Genomic DNA, 24010 nt, shown 5'->3' on the forward strand with positions numbered 1-24010 from the left:
GTATCTATATCTTTAATACTTTTACTTAAATCTAAAAAGATATAAATAGATAGATAGATAGATAGATATATAGATAGATAGATAGATACACAGATACATAGATAGATAGATACACAGATACATAGATGCATAGATTCACAGATACGTAGATGCATAGATACATAGATATATAATAAACACTTACATCTTCCCACAAGTATAAAGTGCACATATCCCTAATCTCTCTAACAATATTTTTTTCTGAGGATTAAAAAAAGCTTTAAGCATTAATTTGTTTATATTTAATTTTTAATAATCTAAATGTAATGCATTTGGTTACAAGTATAGCATTATTTCTGTAACTCATAAACAGCGCAAGTGGAAACAATCTTTACTGTGTGTGGTTGAACTTCAGTGGCCAGCTAAATGCCGTCAAGGGATTCCCTGTGCATGAGGTCTGGGTGTACAGCACTATTTGGGAACATGATGTAATAGGTAATGCCTGCCGTAGTCATTTTGACATGCGTCAAGGGGAATAGACTATGTTTGGAGTGATAATATATGCACACTGCAACATAAGCTGTGTTGTTGCTTTGACTTCAGAGAAGCAGGAATGTCTGAGTTCTACTGCCTCTAGTGACTGGTTCAGGGATGGCATAACAAACAAATGTTTAAAATATAAGACTGATGCTTTGTTTGCACATTGATGCATTATTGCATTGCATTGGCAATATAACAGCAGCTAATTCTCAGTCTAAATAAAAATCTCAGAATGAGCTGAGACAGATGGATCAGCATTTATTTTGAAACAAAGAAACAGATGTGCATTAATAATTTAAAATAAAAGGACAGCATGAATGGTGTTATCTTCCAGTTGCCCCTGAAAATCATTCATCAGTGCTGCAGGTTTGACATACGGACCAAAATAAACTCTAATCGAGCTGCCCAGCAAAAGAAAGCTGGCAAGTACATTAAGCTGGAAAAATCTCTGACCCCATACTTTTATTTTGCCCTTGTGGAAAAACACATGGATGTTGTTGCCCACAAGGACAAAATGAGACAAAACAAAGTTTAAATAGCATTAGATAAAACAGAAAAGGAACAATATTCAAACATAAACACTAGTTTAATTATTCAGCAGATAATGTTGTCCATGCACAGGTCAGATTTAAAGGTTTAACTTAATGAAACGTAAGGCGTTATCATATAAGAAGCCTTTTAGAATTGAAATCTATATTAGGATGGCAGCCGCTGTTAGTGCACTATAACTAATTCTAGTTGACCCAGACTGTGTTATGGCTGAAACCCCTGCCTCCCCCAGAGTGGTCCTGAATTAACAACATAGCTTCTAAACCTTGAGTACATGCAGTCTTTGTCCCAGTGGACAAGATCTGCTAAGCACATAAATTCTTATCACCATCTTAGCTATGTTCAGCCTGCTGAAGCGCAGATCTTAGTCAGACTTTTATAGTTGACTGGACACTAAATTCACATTACATCAAAGAAAGATCAAATCTTTGTACACAGACAGTATTTTCCTGGACTCTTTCCACTCATCTCATCTTATACGTATCTGAATTATTAATGCAGTCCAAACTGTGTGTTGTTTGTTTCTTCAAGTTCTTTGAGAATAAAAAAAAAAAAAAATGCCATTCATGCATTTATCCGTAAGAAAAAAAATTCCATCTGATGAACAAATATTAAATTTATAAATGTGGAAATGTATAATAAATTATATTTTTTAAAGCCTTAATATTAAACAAATTGTACAATGTATTGAATAAGTATTCAATAAAAATAAAAAGCATTTTTATGTGATGTATATAGTGGTATTTTTTTAATTTTTACTTTTTGAAAAGTTTAATTTTGATTACTTTTTTTTTATTTCATTCCATTTAATCTCAATCAAACTGCATTTGGGTTATTTTGATTATGTAAAAACATAGATAAGTAACAATAAAAAACAATAAAAACATGTTAACATAATACAAAAACATTATATAAGTGTTACAAACATTAAAGCTATTAATTTTTGCTAATAAACCCTTCAAATACATTTAAAAAATCATTTGTAATTTACTCCTGTGAAATATTGGAAGTAGACTACCCTGAGAAAAACACATTAGTAGAGATAATTGGGTAATCATTGCCTGGGGGTGACAGTTCTCTTCCTCTCTTTTCCTCCCTTGCTTAGGGACTGTATAACACATACGCCAACAGGACTCCTAGTATTTACATGTCTGATGAACATAATATCCCGTTTCCTTCCTCTGAAAGTGAGATGTGTGAGCATGGTCCTGTTCACCAAACTGAGCTGGGATGCAGGCCAGCGTGGATAATGCTGTCTGAGATATCACCCTTACAGGAAGAGGCTCATCTCTAACAGGAAATCTGTCTGCTTTACTTTCCAGTTGATGGGTAGAATGAGGGATTTATTTGTCAAGCAAAATGGATTCTGGTGCATATCATTGCAGGGTTGTAAGCCAAGCAGGCTGTATGTCTCGGTAGATGTAGTCAGATAGTTTTAATACATTTAAGATGTAATTTTCCATCTGGTGTACAACCAGGCTTTTTGTTTTCCGTGTTCTCCCAAAGGCCATAAATCAAATGAAATGATAATTGCCCATTAAACTGAATCATTAATATTGTCTCCTCTTTTTGGTTTTTCACAGAGAAACTGGCTGAGGCGCAGCGCAGATTTGCAACTTTGCAGAATGAGCTGCAGACGTCTCTGGATGCCCAGCGGGAGAGCAATGCTCCAGGGCTGCGCAGTCGCCGCAAAACGGTGTTGCCTTTGTCCAATAAAGAGCGCAACAAACATCGCAACATCAAAGACCTGCAGCTGGCTTTCAGCGAGTTCTACCTCAGCCTCATCCTTCTGCAGAACTACCAGGTCTGCTATTTGTCATGGTTTTTATTGTTGTCCTGATTCCCTCTTGAGTTTTTTGAACTTTCCCCCCTTTTTTTTCCTTTTTCCTCTGCTGACAAGGTGAATCTCATATGCTGGTGATCACCTATACTTGTCTTTTCAGAGGAATTCTCATTAATTTTACTGTACTTCCTCTACACTTTACAAGCATTAGGATAGTATTTGGATAGAGTTTGAAGACACAATTGCATCCAATTTATTTATTTATATATGGATAGTAGGACTCGGTCCTGTGGTGTGACATAGCAAAAACTCAAATACGACATGTAACAAAACAAATAACATGAGAAAAAAATGATCTTTTTAAAAGTTAAAATAGCATGAGAGAGGTTTAAACATTTACATTTTTTACATTTGTATTATTGTATTTTATTTATTTTATGTTTTTACTATTAATTACTTTTTAGCTTTTTATCAACCCACAGAACAATTTCCAGGGTTAACCAAAGTGCACAGAACTGAATGTTTTTTTTTTATAATGTCTAATTATTTTATTCTGTTATTCTAAATAGCAGTAATTAAAGGACTGGGTAGATGTGTCTCACTATAAAGAACTGAATAACTACTCTTGTTTAAGATTTGCAGGAAAAAGGACGAGAATTCTTGATTTCATATACTGATTTACTCTAATCACATACAGAATCTGAATTTTACCGGATTCCGTAAGATTCTGAAGAAACATGACAAGATTCTGGACACACAGCGAGGAGCTGATTGGCGTGTGGCTCACGTGGAGGTGGCTCCATTCTACACCTGTAAGAAGATCACACAGCTCATCTCTGAGACCGAGGTAGACTGCCTGGCTCCACATTTGGACTTCTGACTTCCTGCTCATATCATGATCTAATTGCATTGGCTTTAGTAGCTGCTGAAACGGATGAATGATTCTTAAACCCCTAGAGCACATTAGAATGAAGTAGAATTCAGGGCTGGAATGCCTAAACTTAAGAATGCTTCCTGACCTCTAATCCTTTTGTGCCCAGGCCCTGGTGACCACGGAGCTAGAAGGAGGTGACCGTCAGAAGGCTATGAAGAGGCTCAGAGTTCCACCTCTTGGAGCAGCCCAGGTGAAAAACAAACTCTGATAGTACAAACACACACACACACACTCATACATGCATGCAGCAATTGTGGTAATTAGCATTTATTATTGGTAGAATCAAAGTTATTTTATATACCAAAGTCACTTCGAGTAAAGTGCATGTAGTCTGTTTTTAGGATTTAATTATTTTATGAACAAATAACTAAAGCAAAACCCACATGAAAAGCAGCAAATATGCTAGGTGAGGAATAACATAATAGCAAGCAGCCAATGAAAAACATATCTGCAGTGTTTTTTCATGCAGTACTTTTAGTTCTAGGTCAATCACAGTTGTGTAAGTACTCAGGAACTATATAATGTAAAAAGCAGCGTGGGTGGAGAGATACACCTGTGCTTGGAACATCAAGTACAAAACACTGCAGGAATAAGGTACTGTTTTGCCTTTAATAGGGAGAAAGTATGTGTCTCTACCTTCCTTTGCATAACATAAATCTAAAAAATGATGTGGTTGTGAATTAGAAAAAAGTCAACAGGTTTGTTTTAGTTGAGGGCATATCCTTAACTGTTCTTGACTAATGACTGAGCTTGAAATGCTGCTGATGATTTTTTTTTAAAATAACCCATGTGCAAATGGTAATGCAAATCTATTTTATTCAGAATAGGTGCGCATTGTATTAGAAAAGTTATAGTGAGATGCATTTTATTTGTTTTCCTGAATATTGTGGGGTGCTAGAGCTTTAGAATAACAACTGCAGCAGAATAACAAATGCTGATGTACTGATTTAAATGTCCTTTCTCTCAACCTCAGCCTGCACCCGCCTGGACCACTTTTCGTGTAGGACTGTATTGTGGAGTCTTCATTGTCCTGGCTGTCGCCTTTGTCCTTATTGGTACAGTTTTTAACCCAGTTTTTTTCACACAGCATGTTTATAAGCCATATGCAATTTATACAGCCTCGTTGAAAATCCAGCTGTTTGACTGATCCTTTATTCTCAGGTGCTTTTTCTTTCGTCATCTGAACATCTGGCCGCTGATACGCATCTACCGCGGTGGTTTCCTGTTGATTCAGTTTCTCTTTCTCTTGGGGATAAACACGTATGGCTGGAGGCAGGCGGGTGTCAATCATGTGCTGATCTTTGAGCTGAACCCTCGAAACAATCTTTCACATCAACATCTGTTTGAGGTGAGACACGTCATGCAAAAGTGAACTTGGAAATCTGTATATACACTGCCTTTTAAAAGTTTGGGGTCTGTTAGATTTCTGTTAGAAGTGCTTAGAAAGGCTGCATTTTATTTTACGTGCCCCTATTACGGATTTTTGAAAATGATCTTTCATTCAGGGTAAAACATCTCTAAGTGAATGAAAACATCCTGCAAAGTTTTAAATGTGACAGTGCAGCTTGTATGAAGTTCTCTCAAAAGAAAGAGTCTACTCTAAATCATTGAAACAATTTTTAAAAAGTCTCAAGCCAATTCATGATGACATCAGCATGAAACATCATCATATTGCCCGTCCACTCGTTGGTCATGTTGCCGTTGGTCTGAATGAAAGCAAATGCATATTATAAGAAAATGAAATGTTTTTTGATGTTGCATGCGTGTCAACCTGTTGTTCGAATTTCCTAAAACCAAAATATGAACATTTCAAAACCCATAATAAGGGAATTTTAATGAATGAAACCAGTAACAATACTAATATTGTGAAATATTATTAGAATTTTAAAAGGTTCTCTATTTTGATGTAATTTATTTACTTAATAAAAAACTGAATTTCCATTTCAATTTATTATCGGTGTTGAAAAAGCTGTGCTGCTCAATATGTTTGTTAAAACCAAGATCTCTATTCAATATTCACTGATGAATAGAAAGTTCACAAGTAGCATTATAAATGGTTTACTTCAATATACCTAATTTAATGCATCCATTCTGAATAAAACTTTTTCAATTAAATACATTTTTAAGTAAAATAAGAGATTAAAAAATCTTTCTGGGCCAAAACTTTTGAACTAGTGTGTTGCTATAAGGACAGTCTATTCTGATAGACAAAATATTAGGAAAGTAAAGTAAAGATTTTGATGTTTTAAAAAAGAATAATAATGCATCTGAATGTTCAGTTTGGTCTTTTTTCCTTTCTTTCGCTGTAGATTGCTGGATTTTTAGGGGTGTTGTGGTGTCTCAGCATCCTATCCTGTCTGTTTGCGGACAACACTTGGCTCCCTATGCAGGCAAACCCACTCATCCTCTATGGCTTCATGGTGCTCTTCCTCATCAACCCTTTCAAAACTGCCTACTACAAATCCCGTTTCTGGCTCATCAAACTTCTGGTGAGGGACACAACTATTACATTTTATAAACATACAGCTTCTATAGCCACAAAAAATGAATGATAAATAGTAAAAAACCTTTTATGCCAACATAATGTGGGCGGCAATGGCTATTGCATGCTGTTAATTGGCTCCACACAGATATGCTACACCCGTATTTTATGATCCAATCGGTTCCAGATGGATTTTAAAAGTCCCAGTTCTTCTCATTAAATATCCTGTTTAACTTGTGTCAGATTACAAGCAAAGTGGGTTATAAACTGCATTTGCAATCACCATATCCTGTCTTAAGATCATAAAATGTTAATGTTTTCACTAGAATCATTCTGCTAATAGCAAAACCACCTGTTAGAAACACCTTTCTAACAAATTCAGTTAAATTAGCTAATTGACTCATTTCAGTGCACAAGCTGCTTTATGTATTTCATCTTCTCAGTATGTTTCTGTAGTTTTATAGTAGTAACAGTTGTTTCATCCTTAGCTTGTGTGAACATTTGAGATACTGTGTTCATGTACACTACTGTTCAAAAGTTTGGAAATTTTTTTTCTTTTATGCTCACAAAGGCTGCATTTATCTGATCAAAAATCCAGAAATATATTGTGAAATATTAGTTCAGTATAAAACAATTATTTTCTATTTGGATATAAATTATAATGTAATTATAATTTTTATTTATTTCAAAATTTTTAGCAGTCATTACTCTAGTCTTAAGTGTCCTTCATAAATATAGTTTTAATATGCTGATTTGGCAACATTCCTTATTATTTTTAGTCTTGAAAACACCAAACCATATTACAATATTTTACATCATATTATACACATACATATGAAAGCCTGTTTTCACCACTAGAATAAAAAATATAAAAGCTTAATGCGATTTTTATTAATTTTTTTTTTCAGAATTGCGCGTTATAAAGTTATAAAGTTATAAAATCATAACTGATTATTCCTTGATGACTAAAAAGTTCAAAATACCGTAATTTCTTTGAAATATAAATCTTTGCTCTTTACTTCTAATATCTTTACTCTCACTTTTTTCCAGTTTATAGTTCCTTGCTGAATAAAAGTGTTAATTTTTTTCAAAACCTATATTACTGACCCCAAACTGTGTGTGCAGAACGTTTGAGTGAGGTCTTTGCGCATACATGTGTGTGATTATGTGTGTGTCTCTGTGTGAGGCATGGGGCAGTGAGGTGAGGGAAAATAGATTGCAGCTCTATCTCTGCGGATGTGAAGTCTGTGCCTGTGCAATCATTATTGGGATGGAGCCATCAGCAGCCGCCTGCCTCTGTCTCACTGCCCTCCCCACATCTAATTGACCTAGACTGGAGCCTTATTCCTTGGAGCACACGCAGACACACACACACACACTTCCTGTAGATTAAAACCGACATGTACTGATGGCCAAACAGTGGGTGGCTTTCCTCCTAAAGCGCAAACGCACTGTCACACTCAAGCTGCGCATCGCACATGCAGCTGTAACCTTGAAATGTACCTCACATTCAGGACTGCCTTTACCTGTTTCATCAGGTAAAAATAACTGATCAGGGTTTTTTGTAGGGAGATATCGATTTTCACTGGCATTTGAGCCTCAAGAGTATGATGGCATAGATCGGTGTAGTGCAAAACTGTGTCGCTGGGAAATGTCAGCAGTGGCCTGAAGGCAGAGAGATAAAATTTCATTTCATAGGGTAGTGCGATGTGGAAAAATATGAGGAAAAATGTGACTCAAGGGCAACAAAGGTTTTAGTTAGCATGTAGCCTGTATGTATATTATATATATATATATATACATTTTCTTACACATTATTTAATTTATTTATTATATATATTGTTTATTTTTGTTGTCTAATTTTGTAATTTTTATTTTATTTTATAATTTATTTAATGTATTTATTATGTCTATATATGTGTTTATTTTTTTTAAACATATTCATTTGTTCACATTAAAAAAATTTTTATTGTATATTACAATTATATTGTAAAAAAGAATTGTTATTATAGTTTTTTATTATTGTAATTGTTCTATTTAGCTGTATTGTTCTAATAGTTCTATTTGTAAAAGTTCTATGTGCGTGCATATAAAAAGCACATTTTACATTTGAATGCAAAGCTGCTGTTTACCCTGAAATCACACAGAAGATACTTCAATAATCATAATCTATATCCAAATAACATAATTCAACATGGCATAAAACTTTTTAAAAATTTAAGTGGTCTTTCAATCACAGACAGCTGAGCTTTGCATGATTAAATATGTGGTCATGTGACACGCATGATGCACAGTCTGAGCTGGTTTATTGGTTAGATCAGTGAGCTGATGATCATCCAATAAAAACCCCATTGATTTTCTTTCAGCCATCTGAGTTCTCATTAAGATTTTCATTCGCTGTCTCATAGAGTTCACTCTGCCTTAGGGATGAACTGTTATACATAACCTCATTTTGAGAGAAAAATACTTGTGGCGATTTCTCCTGTTTATTATTGTTTTCAATAATATCCTTTAAGCACTATATAATGTATGAATATTTTATCTTCATATATTCTGTGTTTGTAGTTCCGTGTGTTCACCGCCCGTTCACAGCGTGGAGTTTGCAGACTTCTGGCTGGCAGATCAGCTCAATTCTCTGGTCATTGTGCTGTCGGATCTGGAGTATTTGGTCTGCTACTACAGCATGGAGCTGCAGTGGGGAGATCACCGCGGTTTACTGCCCTACACATATGGTAATTGATTCAGAAAGAAGCCATCTTTGATTGGACTGATTCAGGTTTTGACTGACTGAGCCGTTCATGTCGAACCATCTTAATTTCAGCATTAGATGTAATTGTAAGTGAATGGTTCTTTATGATTAGTTGCTCTTGCTCATGAATTAAGATTGTACTGGCAGTGTCAACATAGACAGGAGCTCTTCAGGTTCAGTGGAGTTTGTCATGTGAAATGGACCAGGAAATTCAGAGCATCAGCGGCTGTCTAATGGTGCAGAAATTTGTCACACCAGCTCAGAAATAAAAGAAAATACTGAGAAAGAAGAGGAGGGAAAGTAAGTGAGCAAGACAATGAGAGAGTAAGAAATGTGAGCAACAAAGCTTAACAGTACGGTTTAATCAAATTTTTACTTCCAAATATGATAAATAGGCTCAAAATATTTGTTCAATTATTTCTTTTCTTAATGAAGTTTATACTTTTATATTTTTAATTCTAATATTAATAAGGCTGTCAAACGATTAATTGCAATCCAAAAAAAGCTTTGTTTACATAATATATGTATATATTTATTATGCATATATACACACACATGCATGTATACATTTAAGAAAAATATGTTACATTTATATATTAAATATACTGATGTATGATATTCATGTGAATATAAATATATACATGTAAATGTTTTCAAAACGTATGCTGTATGTCTGTATGTTTTTATATATGCATAATAAATATACACAGTACACACATATTATGTAAACAAAAACTTTTATTTTGAATGTGATTAATTGCGATTATTCGTTTGACAGCGCTAAATATTAATAATACATATTTTGTATTACTGTATTATTTTTAGTTGCGTTAGTAGTAGTATTATATAATTTCAATATAATTTTTAAATAAGATAACATATTTCTGATAATATTACTCACTTGTTTGTTATATTCAACTCATTACACATGACAGATATATGTAGTACAAGTTCATGTAATTATAGTGATTTGCGTATTTACATATTAATGTATATACGTAAATATGTTTCAGTTCATTAAAACTAAATTCACAAGATTTTTAATAACAAATCATAATTGTTATTTTCTAGTAATTTACTTTTGTAGGTCACCATCATGTAATTTGTAATAAAAAATCTTGGTTTTATGTTTATATGTGTTTTAAAATGACTACTATATAGAGAATGCAGTCTTGGAAATATCAATTTGCATTTATATTTGTCTCCTCTTACATAAGGTGATGAAAGGTGTAACAGCTATTCTTATGGAGTTCGGGCCATCATCCACTGTCTGCCTGCCTGGCTGCGGTTTGTTCAGTGTCTGCGACGTTACCGTGACACCAGGAGGGCCTTCCCTCACCTGGTGAATGCTGGGAAATACTCCACCACCTTCTTTGTGGTCACATTCGCAGCCCTCTACAGAACTCATAAAGGTAAAAACAGACAAACTGTAATTAATTACATATTATGAATAGTTTGAGCCAAGTTTGGTGAATGTAGTTGTCTCAAAATTCTGTCATTAATTACTCGCCCTTATGTAGTTCCAAACCTACAGACATATATTCATCTCTGGAATACTGATAGATATTTTTCAGTAAATCTGAGAGCCTTCTGACCCTGCATAGAAAGACAAAGACTGACACAGAAGAAATGAAATTGTTGAAGAAATGTTTTCTCGTAACTTCATAAAATTGCGGGTAAAACACTGATGTCAAATGGACTATTTTAACAACTGCTTTTCTGGGCCTTAAACTTGGTAGTTGCTGTCTATGCTTGGGCAGAGAGCTCTCGGGTTTCATCTAAAATATCTTAATTTGAGTCTTAAGGGTTTAGAAGAACATCACAGTGAGTAATTAATGACAGAATTAAAAAATGAAAGAATTAAAAAAGTTTAAAGAAACTCTAGACGTTTTGCTTTTATAGAATCTGGTTAAAGCTTGTTTGCATTGCTATAATGATGTTGTTTTACTGTTCTGTGGAAATTGCTGTTATAATCTAGCACTGACTTGTGTAAAATGTTCTGTACAAAGAGAGCACCTGGGTGCCATTGTTTGCCTACAGATACAGATGAATGGGCAACAAAGGCATGTTTTGAGAAAAGCAGAGAAAGAAAAAATGACCCTGAGCCTGTCCTTGTCTTGTCTTGTCTTGTCTGGTTATATAGCAACATAAACAACAAGCATCTACGGTTTATGTTAGAAATGAATTGCAATAAGACTGGCATTTTTTATAATGTAATAAAAGCTGTATAATAAACAGGTTGGAATTACATTTATGCATTTAAAAAAGTGCTGGCTACTTTATAAAAACTCATTTGTCACCAAACATCACATTATGCATTCGATCACAGTAATTATCCAACATTCGGTTCATATAAACTCTTAGAGAGTTTAAAAGCATGCCATTAAGATTCCAGACATATTCCACATTTCTATCCACAATTACCGTCTGATTATTCTGCCACTGAAATCCATCTGAAGCGCAAAGACTGCTGCTCAAACATGTCTTTCTCGGTCTGTCTCACGCTCTCTCTTATCACACATTCCTTCCCGTATCTCTTCAGAAAAACAACTTCAGCCCAAATCGATCTCAAAGCACTCGGCTAAGCCGCTTCATCCATTTCATTATTTATATGCACACAACCGTTTCTGATTATTTCCCTCAAATGTCAGTGTTTAAATATCAAGCATGGGCGCATTTTACTCTAGACTTCAGTGTGTATTAGAAACATCTCTGTATCAGTGATATAGATGAAGTCTGGACCGCGGCCGAGAGCATCTGCCTCATATGACTAAAAGAGGCCGCATTTAATCCAACATGGCAAACTTGCCACGCATTTGATGCATTCATTAGGATCCGCTCGAGACGTTCCTGGCAAAGAGCTTGTTTAATACATGAATGCATCAGAAATCACCTCCATCATTTGCGCCCTGATTGAAACTGATGTTCGCCCTAGCAAGCTGCCCAGATAAATCAGTCTGTGGATTCAATTTATATTAGTTTTCATGTAAGCGAATCCCAAAGGACTGCAGCATGTCTGAGCATAACTAATGTTTAAATTAACATAGTCATGAGATTAGTAATAGAGACGAAAGACAATGCTGAATGATGTGTAAGCTTTTGTGAACTTTGATTATTGAAGTTTAATGTGTTACCCCCTGCACCTTGGCATTATGACTACAAGTTTTACATTGGTAAGTGGTTCTTATCCGTCAATAACCCCATTACGCCTGCTTTCATATTTAGTGCTCTGTTTCATTGTAGAAATGATTGTAGAACTGGTAGAGAGTCGATATCCTCAAAGATTTAATTTAAACTTTAATGAGAAATGCCGGCCTGAGCTTAAGCTCAGCTGAAGAACTCAATGACATCCAACAAGACGGAGCAAAATGCAAACAGAAAGCATTTTGTGAACACTAAGAAACGATTAAAGGGGAGAGAAAATATAAAGCGAGACAGAGAAAAAGAAAAGAGGAAATGAAGAAAAAATGGACTATCCAGAGGAGGTTGAGCTGTAATTGCCTGCCTATGGCGAGACTGAACGGTGTGAGTGTATTGCTGGAATAATGATGAAGCTCTGAAGCACTGAAATATGATTGGATTTTTTTTCTCTCAAACTCCGTATCAGACCTGGATCTTTGATCAAAACAAGCATTTTAGAGGAGAGCTATAGAGATTTGTACGTAGACAGGTGTTTACCTGCTCTGATGGCTTTATTAGACTAGAAACCATTTCATGCGGACCCCAGGAATACACAAGGTCCAGCTGGGGTATGCAGCAATGATTGACTGCTTACTCACAAATCACAGCTTGATTTTAAACTTCACTAATGTCAACCCCCAGCATGCGCATAAATATTACAGATTAGTACATATTAATCAGTGAACATACATGGTCAGTGTTAGTTTGGATTTTTTTCCAATCTCTTTTTATTTACTTTTGTCATGTAGCTGTCGTGTGGTCAGGTGCGGAGATTGACACATTCTATTTTCCATTCTGTACTCTATTACCAAAGACACCTAAAAGCTGTCAGTGTTGAATAAAAGAAAATGTGTCTTCTGTGTCCGAGCACTCGGAGGGATGTTGAGAGGGATTTGTGGTCCTCTGGGAAATGGGTTTGGGTCATCGTGGTTCATGTTTACATACATCTGCCATAGTATTAATGAGATTAACCTAAAATCAGTGTGTTCAGTAGCAGTCGACCGGAACGGGTTTTTTAGTGTCTGATGCTGATATGTAAAGAGTAGGGTGGCAGATGGCCTGACTTTAGATATAGTGATGACAAATTTCATAGAATATTTCATAGAATATTTACTTAAAATTGATTGATACGTTAAGGAAGTAACACTATTTATTGTTCTAACTGGTGGATGCTGTTGAGCTCAATTTGACCAAATATCCATTTGTCTTGTTGAAAGGAAAAATATAATGGGTCATATACTTCAATGAACATTACTGTTCAATTATTGGTGGTCGGTAAGAGTCTTTTATACATATTTATTTAATCAAAAAATACTGTATAAATAAAATTAACACAATGTGAACCATTGCAGTTTAAATTTTAACCTTTTTATTTGTAGTTGTATTGCTTCAGATTTTTGTAGGGCCCACCATACATGATATATTCTGTACATTTAATACTTATATAGGTAAATGCCTTGGTTTTTGTAGGTGATCTATAGAAATTTTGTTTAAATTGGAGTGAAAGGTTTTGTCATAGTGCATAGTGTTATGTCATTTGTATTAAATGAAAAAATATCTTGAATTGTAAAGTGTGAAACAAAGCCTGAAACCCAACCCAAGCTTCTTCAGATTGCCTCTGGCCAGTGTGAAGAGATTAAACTTGCATTGCGCTGTTAAAGGGTCTTATGGGGTGAACATCTGGATTTTCGTGTAACCTCAAGACAACATATTCAGCATGGGCACTCGTAGATCAGGGCTGAAATAGGGTGGACAGGGCTATTATGTGTTCTGGCAAAAAATGTCCTTTGCTGTATTCCTGGCGCCTGCATGGCAGCGTGTGAAAGGCTTTATTAAGACCGATGGGCCTGTTCCAGATTCAGCCCTGTCTGCTGTCTGAGGAGATTTAACCATTCACTGACTTGAGACCTGCACTCTTCCACTATATGATAAGTGTCTTGCTCCCTATTAACTTACACTGATGCTCTAATATTATACTGCAGGATGCCTCTTACTCTTATATTTCAGCTCTGCCTACTCTGTTTTTGTATTGTATTGCCCTTGTGCAAAATAGATATCTTTTGGCATGGTTCCATGTGTTCTCTCGCGTCTCGTCATCAATACTAGCTGCTAATTCCTTTTACCATACAGTTTTCATCCTCTCTTCCTTTCAACAGATTAAACACAGCTACTTCAGGGTTATTTATGTTTAAAGGATGTATTGTGGCAATATTGGTCTTGGTTGAAGCAAAAATAGTTGCTGGTCAAATTACATGTTGTTCTTTTAATAAAACTGTTATAAACGAGGAATAAGGAACAAGCAGTTAGAATATTAAGAACTGTATGTAATGTTTTAGTTTTGTGGAAAACAGCTTAATATACATTGTTATTCGGAAGTTTCATAATTTTTATTATTTTATATATAATTTATATATTTGCGAAAGATAGCCTTTTATGCCCACCAAGGTTTCATTTGTATGTTCTGACACCACAATATATAGTCATGCAATTGATCAAAAATGCTGTATTGGATTGCTGGATTTTTAGCATCATAAATCTAGTCTTCAGTGTTACATGATCCTTCAGAAATAAAAAAATAGTACAGGTTAATTGTTCACTATAGATTTTAGCTTATATATTTGTATTGTTCCTGTAACTTTTTTTTTTTATAATATGAACACATTGTTATATTACATGTTCTTTTGACCATTGCGTGACCTGGATGAATAACCACAGACACTAGCATTAGTATCACAAACACTTGACTCAAGCAAAAGCAAAATACATGTGTCTGACCGATTGAAGCGTGGATGGATGGATGGTAAACATGCCCTTCAGCGGACATGCGGCAATATCGCGCACTTCGCTTCGCATCGCGCCGACGCGAGGTAAATTCGGTCGTCGCTCATCTTCACACACATTTGGGACCTAAAAGAGGACTGTCTTGATCGCTAATGCAGTGCGCAGAATACCTTCTGAGAGTATGGTTTACTCATCATAAAGCAAGCCAATATATCATTCAGTCAATTACAGCGGAATCAAAACACGTAATAAAAATGTGTTGTAACTGTTGTACTACTGTGGTGATAATATATTCGGAGAAGCAAAACTAATATCATGTTTATCGTTGGTTTGCCGTTTCCTAAGTTGGTTTATTTAGCAACCAGTTACAGTTGCTGGTTTAAGATGCTTTCATTTTTCAGCAGGAGTTCGTTCTTTCATGACAGTCACTTTCTCCTTCAGGTTTTAGGCTCAATATTACCGTGCCATTGCTAGAAGATGTATTACATGCCAAGCTGACGCTGTATCTTCTCTGACCATGACGTTATTCTTCCATCGGATATCTGTTGGCTGCTTAGCTCTCGGCAGCTTAGTATGTATGCAGTCAGGGACTTCTCGACAGCAACTTCCCGAATTCTTTTTGAAGCCAAATATTCCTTGCCTCACTTTCAATCATATGTTTAGCTTCTAAAGGTTTGCTTTCACAGACATACTAACTCCGTTGCTTTGTATCTTCTGTGTACTTAATAACTGCAGGTGAATGAGTAATTTGAGTGTGAGTCAGCAATATTATAAAAACACGACAGTTGCTTCAGTTCAGAACTGCAAGTGAAAATCATAACATATCAGAGGTTTAAATCATGTACTTTAGCATTTATTGGTCAGAATCAAACAGATGTTTTTGGGCAGGCACGAGCTGTGTCACACCCAGTTCTCTGAAATGAGGCAGGGGAGGATTCAGTATTTAAAAAGCAGGGCTCAGTTTGTTTCACGCTGCTTCCATCAGAATAGCATTAAAATTTATAAAATACCCAGGAGCTTGTTGAAATCCATATTAATATCTTCTGGGACACTAGAGACACTTGAGAGATACTGTATGGGTCATGTCTTAAGTAATTATTCGTTTTCATGAACTCACCGCAGTTGTTCAATGCTCATTCTCAAGACGGAAGAAGTTCCACACAAAACGCTCACGTGGAGAAAACAATTCAAAGGATTAAGAGAATGTCTTACAAGGTTACCAAAACGGGCTTTGTGAGGGAACTGGAGGGGTCGGTGAGTTCATGAAAAATCAATAATTACTTAAAACATATATTATACAATATACTATAAGTCTCTGGTGTCCCCAGAATGTGTATATGAAGTTTCAGCTTAAAAACTGCACAGATTATTTTTTATCATTTGAAAATGCTCTATTCTGGAGTGGAAGCGAAACAGGCTGATTTTTTCTCTTTAAATGCAAATGAGCTGGTCCTCCTCTGCTCGCTTCCAGAATAGATTTGTGACATTACAGCGCTCAAAATCTGCTAAAAACATCTGTTTTGATTCTGATTATCATGCTAAAAATTACATAGTTTTAAAACCCTCTGGATATGTTATGGTTTTCTACACAGCTGAAGGACCTGGACAGAACGTGGCTGTCAGTGACATGTGACGTTAAACTCACACTCAGTTCTCATTCACACACAAGTTTACACTAAAAACACAATGTTACAAAAAACAGTAGGTTAATTATGTCTGTGAAGGTAAACAGCTAGGAAATAAACCGCACGCTTTATATTAAATCTGAGGGGGTAAATTTAAGGGAATATTTTAGTTCAAAAGGATTCAGGAGATTAACCTCGGGGAATCTCCTGTTTCATTTAATCATCTCACCTAAACACTTCCAGAGGAGCTAAAATGGTAAACCATTTATATCCTCGATGGAAGGAATGGCAGTCATGGAAGTCAGAGAGATTCAGAAAGGCCCAGGCGAAGCGAGAAGCACATCTTCTATAATGGCACAGTAGTAGTAGGCCTAAAATGAAGAGGAAGTGACATCATGAGAACAGAGATAAATATCCCCGCTGGAAATGAAAACATCTTTAAACTAGCCAACTTAAGCTGGTTTGCTAAACTAAATCCAACTTAGGAGCAGCAAACCAACTGATAAACATGATTATTTAGTTTTGCTTCTCAGAAGATTTGAATCTCACATTGTGCTCACTCACAGCAGATTTTTAACCGTTACACAACCTGTTTTATTACATGTTTTGACATCTATATGGTGCATTTAGATGATATATTAACTTACTTTATGTGGGTAAACAATCTCTCTCTCAAGAAGGTATTCCCGCCTGCATTGCGGTCACAAAAGACTCCCAGTCCATCTTTAGGTCCCAACTCAGTGTGTAGAGGAACTGACGACCGAAGACAGGATCAGCATGTAGAAAAACACCTCGGCGTCGGCGTGTTTCTGATCTGAAACAGAGGAGGTGCACTTGATATTACCACTCGCGTCCACTAGAGGAGACTGTTTACCATCCATCCATCCACGCTTCAATCGGTCAGATACATGTATTTTGCTTTGCTTGAGTCAAGTGTTTGTGATACTAATGCTAGTGTCTGTGTTATTCATCCAGGTCGCAATGGTCAAAAGAAATATGTAATATAACAATGTGAATTATATTATAAAAAAAAAGTTACAGGAACAATACAAATATATAAGCTAAAATCTATGAGTGAACAAATTAACCTGTACTATTTTTTTTATTTCCTGAAGGATCATGTAACACTGAAGACTAGATTTATGATGCTAAAAATCCAGCAATCCAATACAGCATTTTTGATCAATTGCATGACTCATATATTGTGGTGTCAGAACATACAAATGAAACCTTTGGTGGGTAGCTAAAAGGCTATCTGCAAATATATAAATTATATATAAAATAATAAAAATTATGAAACTTCCGAATAACAATGTATATTAAGCTGTTTTCCACAAACTAAAACATTACATACAGTTCTTAATATTCTAACTGCTTGTTCCTTATTCCTTATAATAGTTTTATTGCAAGAACAACATGTACCTGACCAGCAACTATTTTTGCTTCCAACCAAGACCAATATTGTTATTACATCCTTTTAAACATAAATAACCCTGAAGTAGCTGTACAACTGCTGAAAGGAAGAGAGGATGAAAAAATCGTATGGTAAAGCGGGAATTAGCAGCTAGTATTGATGACTAGACGTAGAGAACACATGGAACCATGCCAAAAGATATCTATTTTGCACAAGGGCAATACAATACAAAACAGAGTAGGCAGAGCTGAAATATAAGAGTAAGAGGCATCCCATGTACAATATTAGAGCACTGTGTGTTAATAGAGCAAGACACTTATCATATAGTGGAAGAGTGCAGGTCTCAAGTCAGTGAATGGTTAAATCTCTCCTCAGACAGCAGACAGGGCTGAATCTGGAACAGGCCCAATGGTCTTAATAAAGCCTTTCACACGCTGCCATGCAGGCGCCAGGAATACAGCAAAGGACATTTGCCAGAACACATAATAGCTCTGTCCACCCTATTTCAGCCCTGATTCACGAAAGTGCCCATGCTGAATATGTTGTCTTGAGGTTGCACTTAAAATCCAGATGTTCCTCACCCTATAAGACTCCTTTAACAGCGCAATGCAAGCTTAATCTCTTCACATCACAGAGGCAATCTGAAGAAGCTGGGTTGGTTTCAGGCTTTGTTTACACTTTACACCAAGATATTTTTTCATTTAATACAAAATGACATAACACTATGCACCATGACAAAACCTTCACCCAATTCTAAAAACAAAATTTCTATAGATCACCTACAAAACCAAGGCATTTACCTATATAAGCATTAAATGTACAGAATATATCATGTATGGTGGGCCCTACAAAAATCTGAAGCAATACAACTACAAATAAAAAGGTTAAAATTAAACTGCAATGGTTCACATTAGAAAAGTTAATTTTATTTATACAGTATTTTTGATTAAATAAATATGTATAAAAGACTCTTACCGACCACCAATAATTGAACAGTAAATGTTCATTGAAGTATATGACCCATTATATTTTTCCTTTCACAAGACAAAATGGATATTTGGTCAAATCTGAGCTCAACAGCATCCACCAGTTAGAACAATAAATAGTGTTACTCTTTAACGATCAATCAATTTGGGCAAATATTCTATGAAATATTCATGAAATTTGTCATCACTATATCTAAAGTCAGGCCATCTGCCACTCCTATTTTTACATATCAGCATCAGACACTAAAAACCTGCCCGGTCGACTGCTACTGAACACAATTGATTTTAGGTTAATCCACACACTATGGCAGATGTACGTAACATGAACCACGATGACTCCAAAACCCATTTCAGAGGACCACAAATCCTCTCAACATCCTCGAGTGCCTTGGACACAGAAGACACATTTTCTTTTATTCAACACTGACAGCTTTTAGGTGTCTTTGGTAATAGAGTACAGAATGGAAAATAGAATGTGTCAATCGCACCTGACCACACGACAGCTACATGACAAAAGTAAATAAAAAGAGATTGGAAAAATCCAAACTAACACTGACCATGTATGTTCACTGGATTAATATGTACTAATCTGTAATATTTATGCGCATGCTGGGGTTGGAGACATAGTGAAGTTTAAAATCAAGCTGTGATTTGTGAGTAAGCAGTCAATCATTGCTGCATACCTAGCTGGACCTTAGTATTCCTGGGGTCCGGCATGAAATGGTTTCTAGTCTAATAAAGCCATCAGAGCAGGTGTAAACACCTGTCTACGCATACCCTCATAGCTCTCTCTGTAAAATGCTTGTTTTGATCAAAGATCCAGGTCTGATAATGGAGTTTGAGAGAAAAATCCAATCATATTTCAGTGCTTCAGAGCTTCATCATTATTCCAGCAATACACTCACACCGCTCAGTCTCGCCACAGGCAGGCAATTACAGCTCAACCTCCTGGATAGTCCATTTTTCTTCATTTCCCTTTTCTTTTCTCTGTCTCGCTTATATTTTCTCCTTTAATCGCTTTCAGTGTTCACAAAATGCTTTCGTTTGCATTTTGTCTGTGCCTTGCTGGATGTCATTGAGTTCTTCAGCTGAGCTTAAGCTCAGGCCGGCATTTCATTAAAGTTTCAAATTAAATCTTTGAGGATATTTCACCTCAATACTAAAGGTTCTACAATCATTTCTCACAATGAAACAGAGCACTAAATATGAAAGCAGGCGAATGGGGTTATTGACGGATAAGAACCACTTCTACCAATGTAAAACTTGTAGTCATAATGCCAAGGTGCAGGGGTAAATACATTAAACTTCAATAATCAGAAGTTCACAAAAGCTACACATCATTCAGCATTGTCTTCGCCTCTGGTCTGGATAATTTAAACATTGCCATGCTCAGACATGCTGCAGTCCCTGGGGATTCGCCACATGAAAAAACTAATATAAAATTGAATCCATAGACTGATTTATCTGGGCAGCTTGCCAGGCGAACACTGCTTCAATCAGGCTTAAATGATGGAGGTAGATTTCTGATGCATTCGCATTAAACAAGCTCCTTTGCCAGGAATCAGCTCTCGAAATGGATCCTAATGAATGTATCAAACGCGTGGGCAAGCCTGCTATGCTGGATTAAATGCGCCCTTTAGTCATATGAGGCAGATGCTCGGTCGCGGTCCAGACTTCATCTATATCACTGATACAGAGATGTTTTACACACACTGAAGTCTAGAGTAAAATGCGCCATGCTTGATATTTAAACACTGACATTTGAGGGAAATAATCAGAAACGGTTGTGTGCATATAAATAATGAAATGATGGTGCTTTAGCGAAAGTGCTTTGAGATCGATTTGGGCTGAAGTTGTTTTTCTGAAGAGATACGGGAAGGAATGTGATAAGAGAGAGAGCGTGAGACAGACCTAGAGAAAGCACATGTTTGAGCAGCAGTCTTGCGCTTTCAGATGGATTTCAGTGGCAGAATAATCAGACGGTAATTGTGGGATAGAAATGTGGAATATGTCTGGAATCTTAATGGCATGCTTTTAAACTCTCTAAGAGTTTATATGAACCAATGTTGGATAATTACTGTGATCGAATGCATAATGATGTTTGTGACAAATGAGTTTTTATAAAGTAGCCAGCACTTTTTTAAATGCATAAATGTAATTCCAACTCTGTTTATTATACAGCTTTTTATTACATTATAAAAAATGCCAGTCTTATTGCAATTCATTTCTAACATAAACTCGATGCTTGTTGTTTATAGTTATATAACCAGACAAGACAAGACAAGACAAGGACAGGCTCAGGGTCATTTTCTTCTGCTTTTCTCAAAACATGCCTTGTTGCCCATTCATCTGTATCTTGTAGGCAAACAATGGCACCCAGGTGCTCTTTGTACAGAACATTTTACACAAGTCAGTGCTAGATTATAACAGCAATTTCACAGAACAGTAAAACAACATCATTATAGCAATGCAACAAGCTTTAACCAGATTCTATAAAAAGCAAACGTCTAGAGTTTCTTTTAAACTCTTTAATTCTTTCATTTTTTTAAATTCCACACACTACTCATACTGTGATGTTCTTCAAACCCTTAAGATTCTCAAATTAAGATATTTTAGATGAAACCCGAGCTCTCTGGCCCAAGCAGACAGCAACTACTAAGCTTAAGGCCCAGAAAAGCAGTTGTTAAAATAGTCCATTTGGATATCAGTGCTTAATTCAAGTAATTTTATGAAGTTAACAGAAAACATTTCTTCAACAATTTATTTCTTCTGTACAGTCTTGTCTTTCTATGTGGGTCAGAAGGCTCTGATTTACTGAAAATATCTATCAGTATTCCAGAGATGAATATATGTCTGTAGGTTTGGAAACTATAAGGCTATAATTAATGACAGAATTTTGAGACAACTACATTCACCAAACTGGCTCAAACTATTCATACTATGTACTAATTACAGTTTGTCTGTTTTTACCTTTATGAGTTCTGTAGAGGGCTGCTAATGTGACCACAAAGAAGGTGGTGAGCATTTCCCAGCATTCACCAGGTGAGAGGGAAGGCCCTCCTGGTGTCACGGTAACGCCGGCAGACACTGAACAAACTGAGCCAGGCAGGCAGACAGTGGATGATGGCCCAACTCCACAGAAATAGCTGTTCACACCTTTCTACTCACCCCATGTAAGAGGAGACAAATATAAATGCAAATGGATATTTCAAGACTGCACTCTCTATATAGTAGCTATTTAAAACACATATAAATATAAAAACCAAGATTTTTATTACAAATTACATGATGGTGACTTACAAAAGTAATTACTGAAAATAAATAATTATGATTTGTTATTAAAAATCTTGTGAATTTAGTTTTAATGAACTGAAATATTACACGTATATACATTAATATGTAAATACGCAAATCACTATAATTACATGAACTTGTACTACATATATCTGTCATGTGTAATGAGTTGAATATAAATAAATAAGTGAGTAATATTATCAGAAATAAGTTATCTTATTTAAAAATTATATTGAAATTATATAATAATTACTAGCTAACGAACTAAAAATAATACAGTAATACAAAATATGTATTATTAATATTTAGCGCTGTCAACGATAATCGCACTAATCACATTCAAAATAAAAAAGTTTTGCTTACATAATATGTGTAGATTGTATATTTATTATGCATATATAAAATATACAGACATACAGCATAATGCTTTGAAAACATTTACATGTATATATTTATATTCATGAATATACATCAGTATATTTAATATATAAATGTAAATATATTTTTCTTAAATGTATATATTACATGTGTGTGTATATATGCATAATAAATACATACATATATTATGTGTAAACAAAGCTTTTTTGGATTGCAATTAATCGCTTGACAGCCTTATTACATTAGAATTAAAATATAAAAGCATAAACATTAAGAAAAGAAATAATTCGAACAAATATTTGAGCCTATTTATCATATTTGAAGTAAAAATTTGATTAAACCGTACTGTTGTTTCTATTGCTCACATTTCTTACTCTCATTGTCTCTGCTCACTTACTTTCCTCCTCTCTTCAGCATTTTCTTTATTTCTGAGCTGGTGCGACAAATTTCTGCACCATTAGACAGCCGCTGATGCTCTGGAATTTCCTGGTCCATTTCACATGACAACTCCACTGAACCTGAAGAGCTCCTGGTCTGATGCTGACAACGCCAGTACAATCTTAATTCATGAGCAAGAGCACCAATCATAAAGAACCATTCACTTACAATTACACCTAATGCTGAAATTAAGATGGTTCACATGAACGTGGCTCAGTCAGTCAAAAACTCCGAATCAGTCCAATCAAAGATGGCTTTCTGAATCAATTACTATATGTGTAGGGCAGTAAATCATGTGATCTCCCACTGCAGCTCCATGCTGCAGTAGCAGACCAAACACTCTATAGATCCGGCAGCACAATGACCAGAGAATTGAGCTGATCTGCCAGCCAGAAGTCTGCAACCTACGCGGTGGAACGGGGCGGTGAACACACGGAACTACAAACACAGAATATATGAAGATAAAATATCTTACACATTATATAGTGCTTAAAGGATTATTTGAAACAATAATAAACAGGAGAGAAATCGCTACAAGTATTTTCTCAAAATGAGGTTATGTATAACAGTTCATCCCTAAGGCAGAGGAACTCTATGAGACAGCGAATGAAAATCTTAATGAGAACTCAGATGGCTGGAAAGAAAATCAATGGGGTTTTTATTGGATGATCATCAGCTCACTGATCTAACCAATAAACTAGCTCAGACTGTGCATCATGCGTAATACATGACCACATATTTAATCATGCAAAGCTCAGCTGTCTGTGATTGAAAGACCACTTAAATTCTTAAAAAGTTTTATGCTATGTTGAATTATGTTATTTGGATATAGATTATGATTATTGAAGCATTCTCTGTGTGATTTCAGGAAACAGAGTACTTTGCATTCAAAATGTAA

The 24010-nt window shown here is 35.6% G+C and overlaps 2 protein-coding genes across 2 annotated transcripts in view; one reads left to right on the top strand and one right to left on the bottom strand.

Annotated features, from left to right (window-relative positions):
- Positions 1 to 10481, top strand: part of LOC122350510 (xenotropic and polytropic retrovirus receptor 1 homolog) — a 49235-nt gene extending 38754 nt beyond the window's left edge. Inside the window, 9 exon segments of the mRNA XM_043247047.1 lie at positions 2652 to 2872; positions 3549 to 3698; positions 3892 to 3975; positions 4759 to 4843; positions 4949 to 5133; positions 6095 to 6274; positions 8833 to 8846; positions 8848 to 8999; positions 10234 to 10481. Of these exon segments, the coding sequence (XP_043102982.1) occupies positions 2652 to 2872; positions 3549 to 3698; positions 3892 to 3975; positions 4759 to 4843; positions 4949 to 5133; positions 6095 to 6274; positions 8833 to 8846; positions 8848 to 8999; positions 10234 to 10466 (1304 nt within the window). The 3' untranslated portion in view covers positions 10467 to 10481.
- xpr1a (xenotropic and polytropic retrovirus receptor 1a) overlaps positions 1 to 24010 on the bottom strand; it is a 181081-nt gene that overhangs the window by 109833 nt on the left and 47238 nt on the right.

Source organism: Puntigrus tetrazona, chromosome 8 (assembly GCF_018831695.1).
Source record: "Puntigrus tetrazona isolate hp1 chromosome 8, ASM1883169v1, whole genome shotgun sequence".
Taxonomy (NCBI): domain Eukaryota; kingdom Metazoa; phylum Chordata; class Actinopteri; order Cypriniformes; family Cyprinidae; genus Puntigrus; species Puntigrus tetrazona.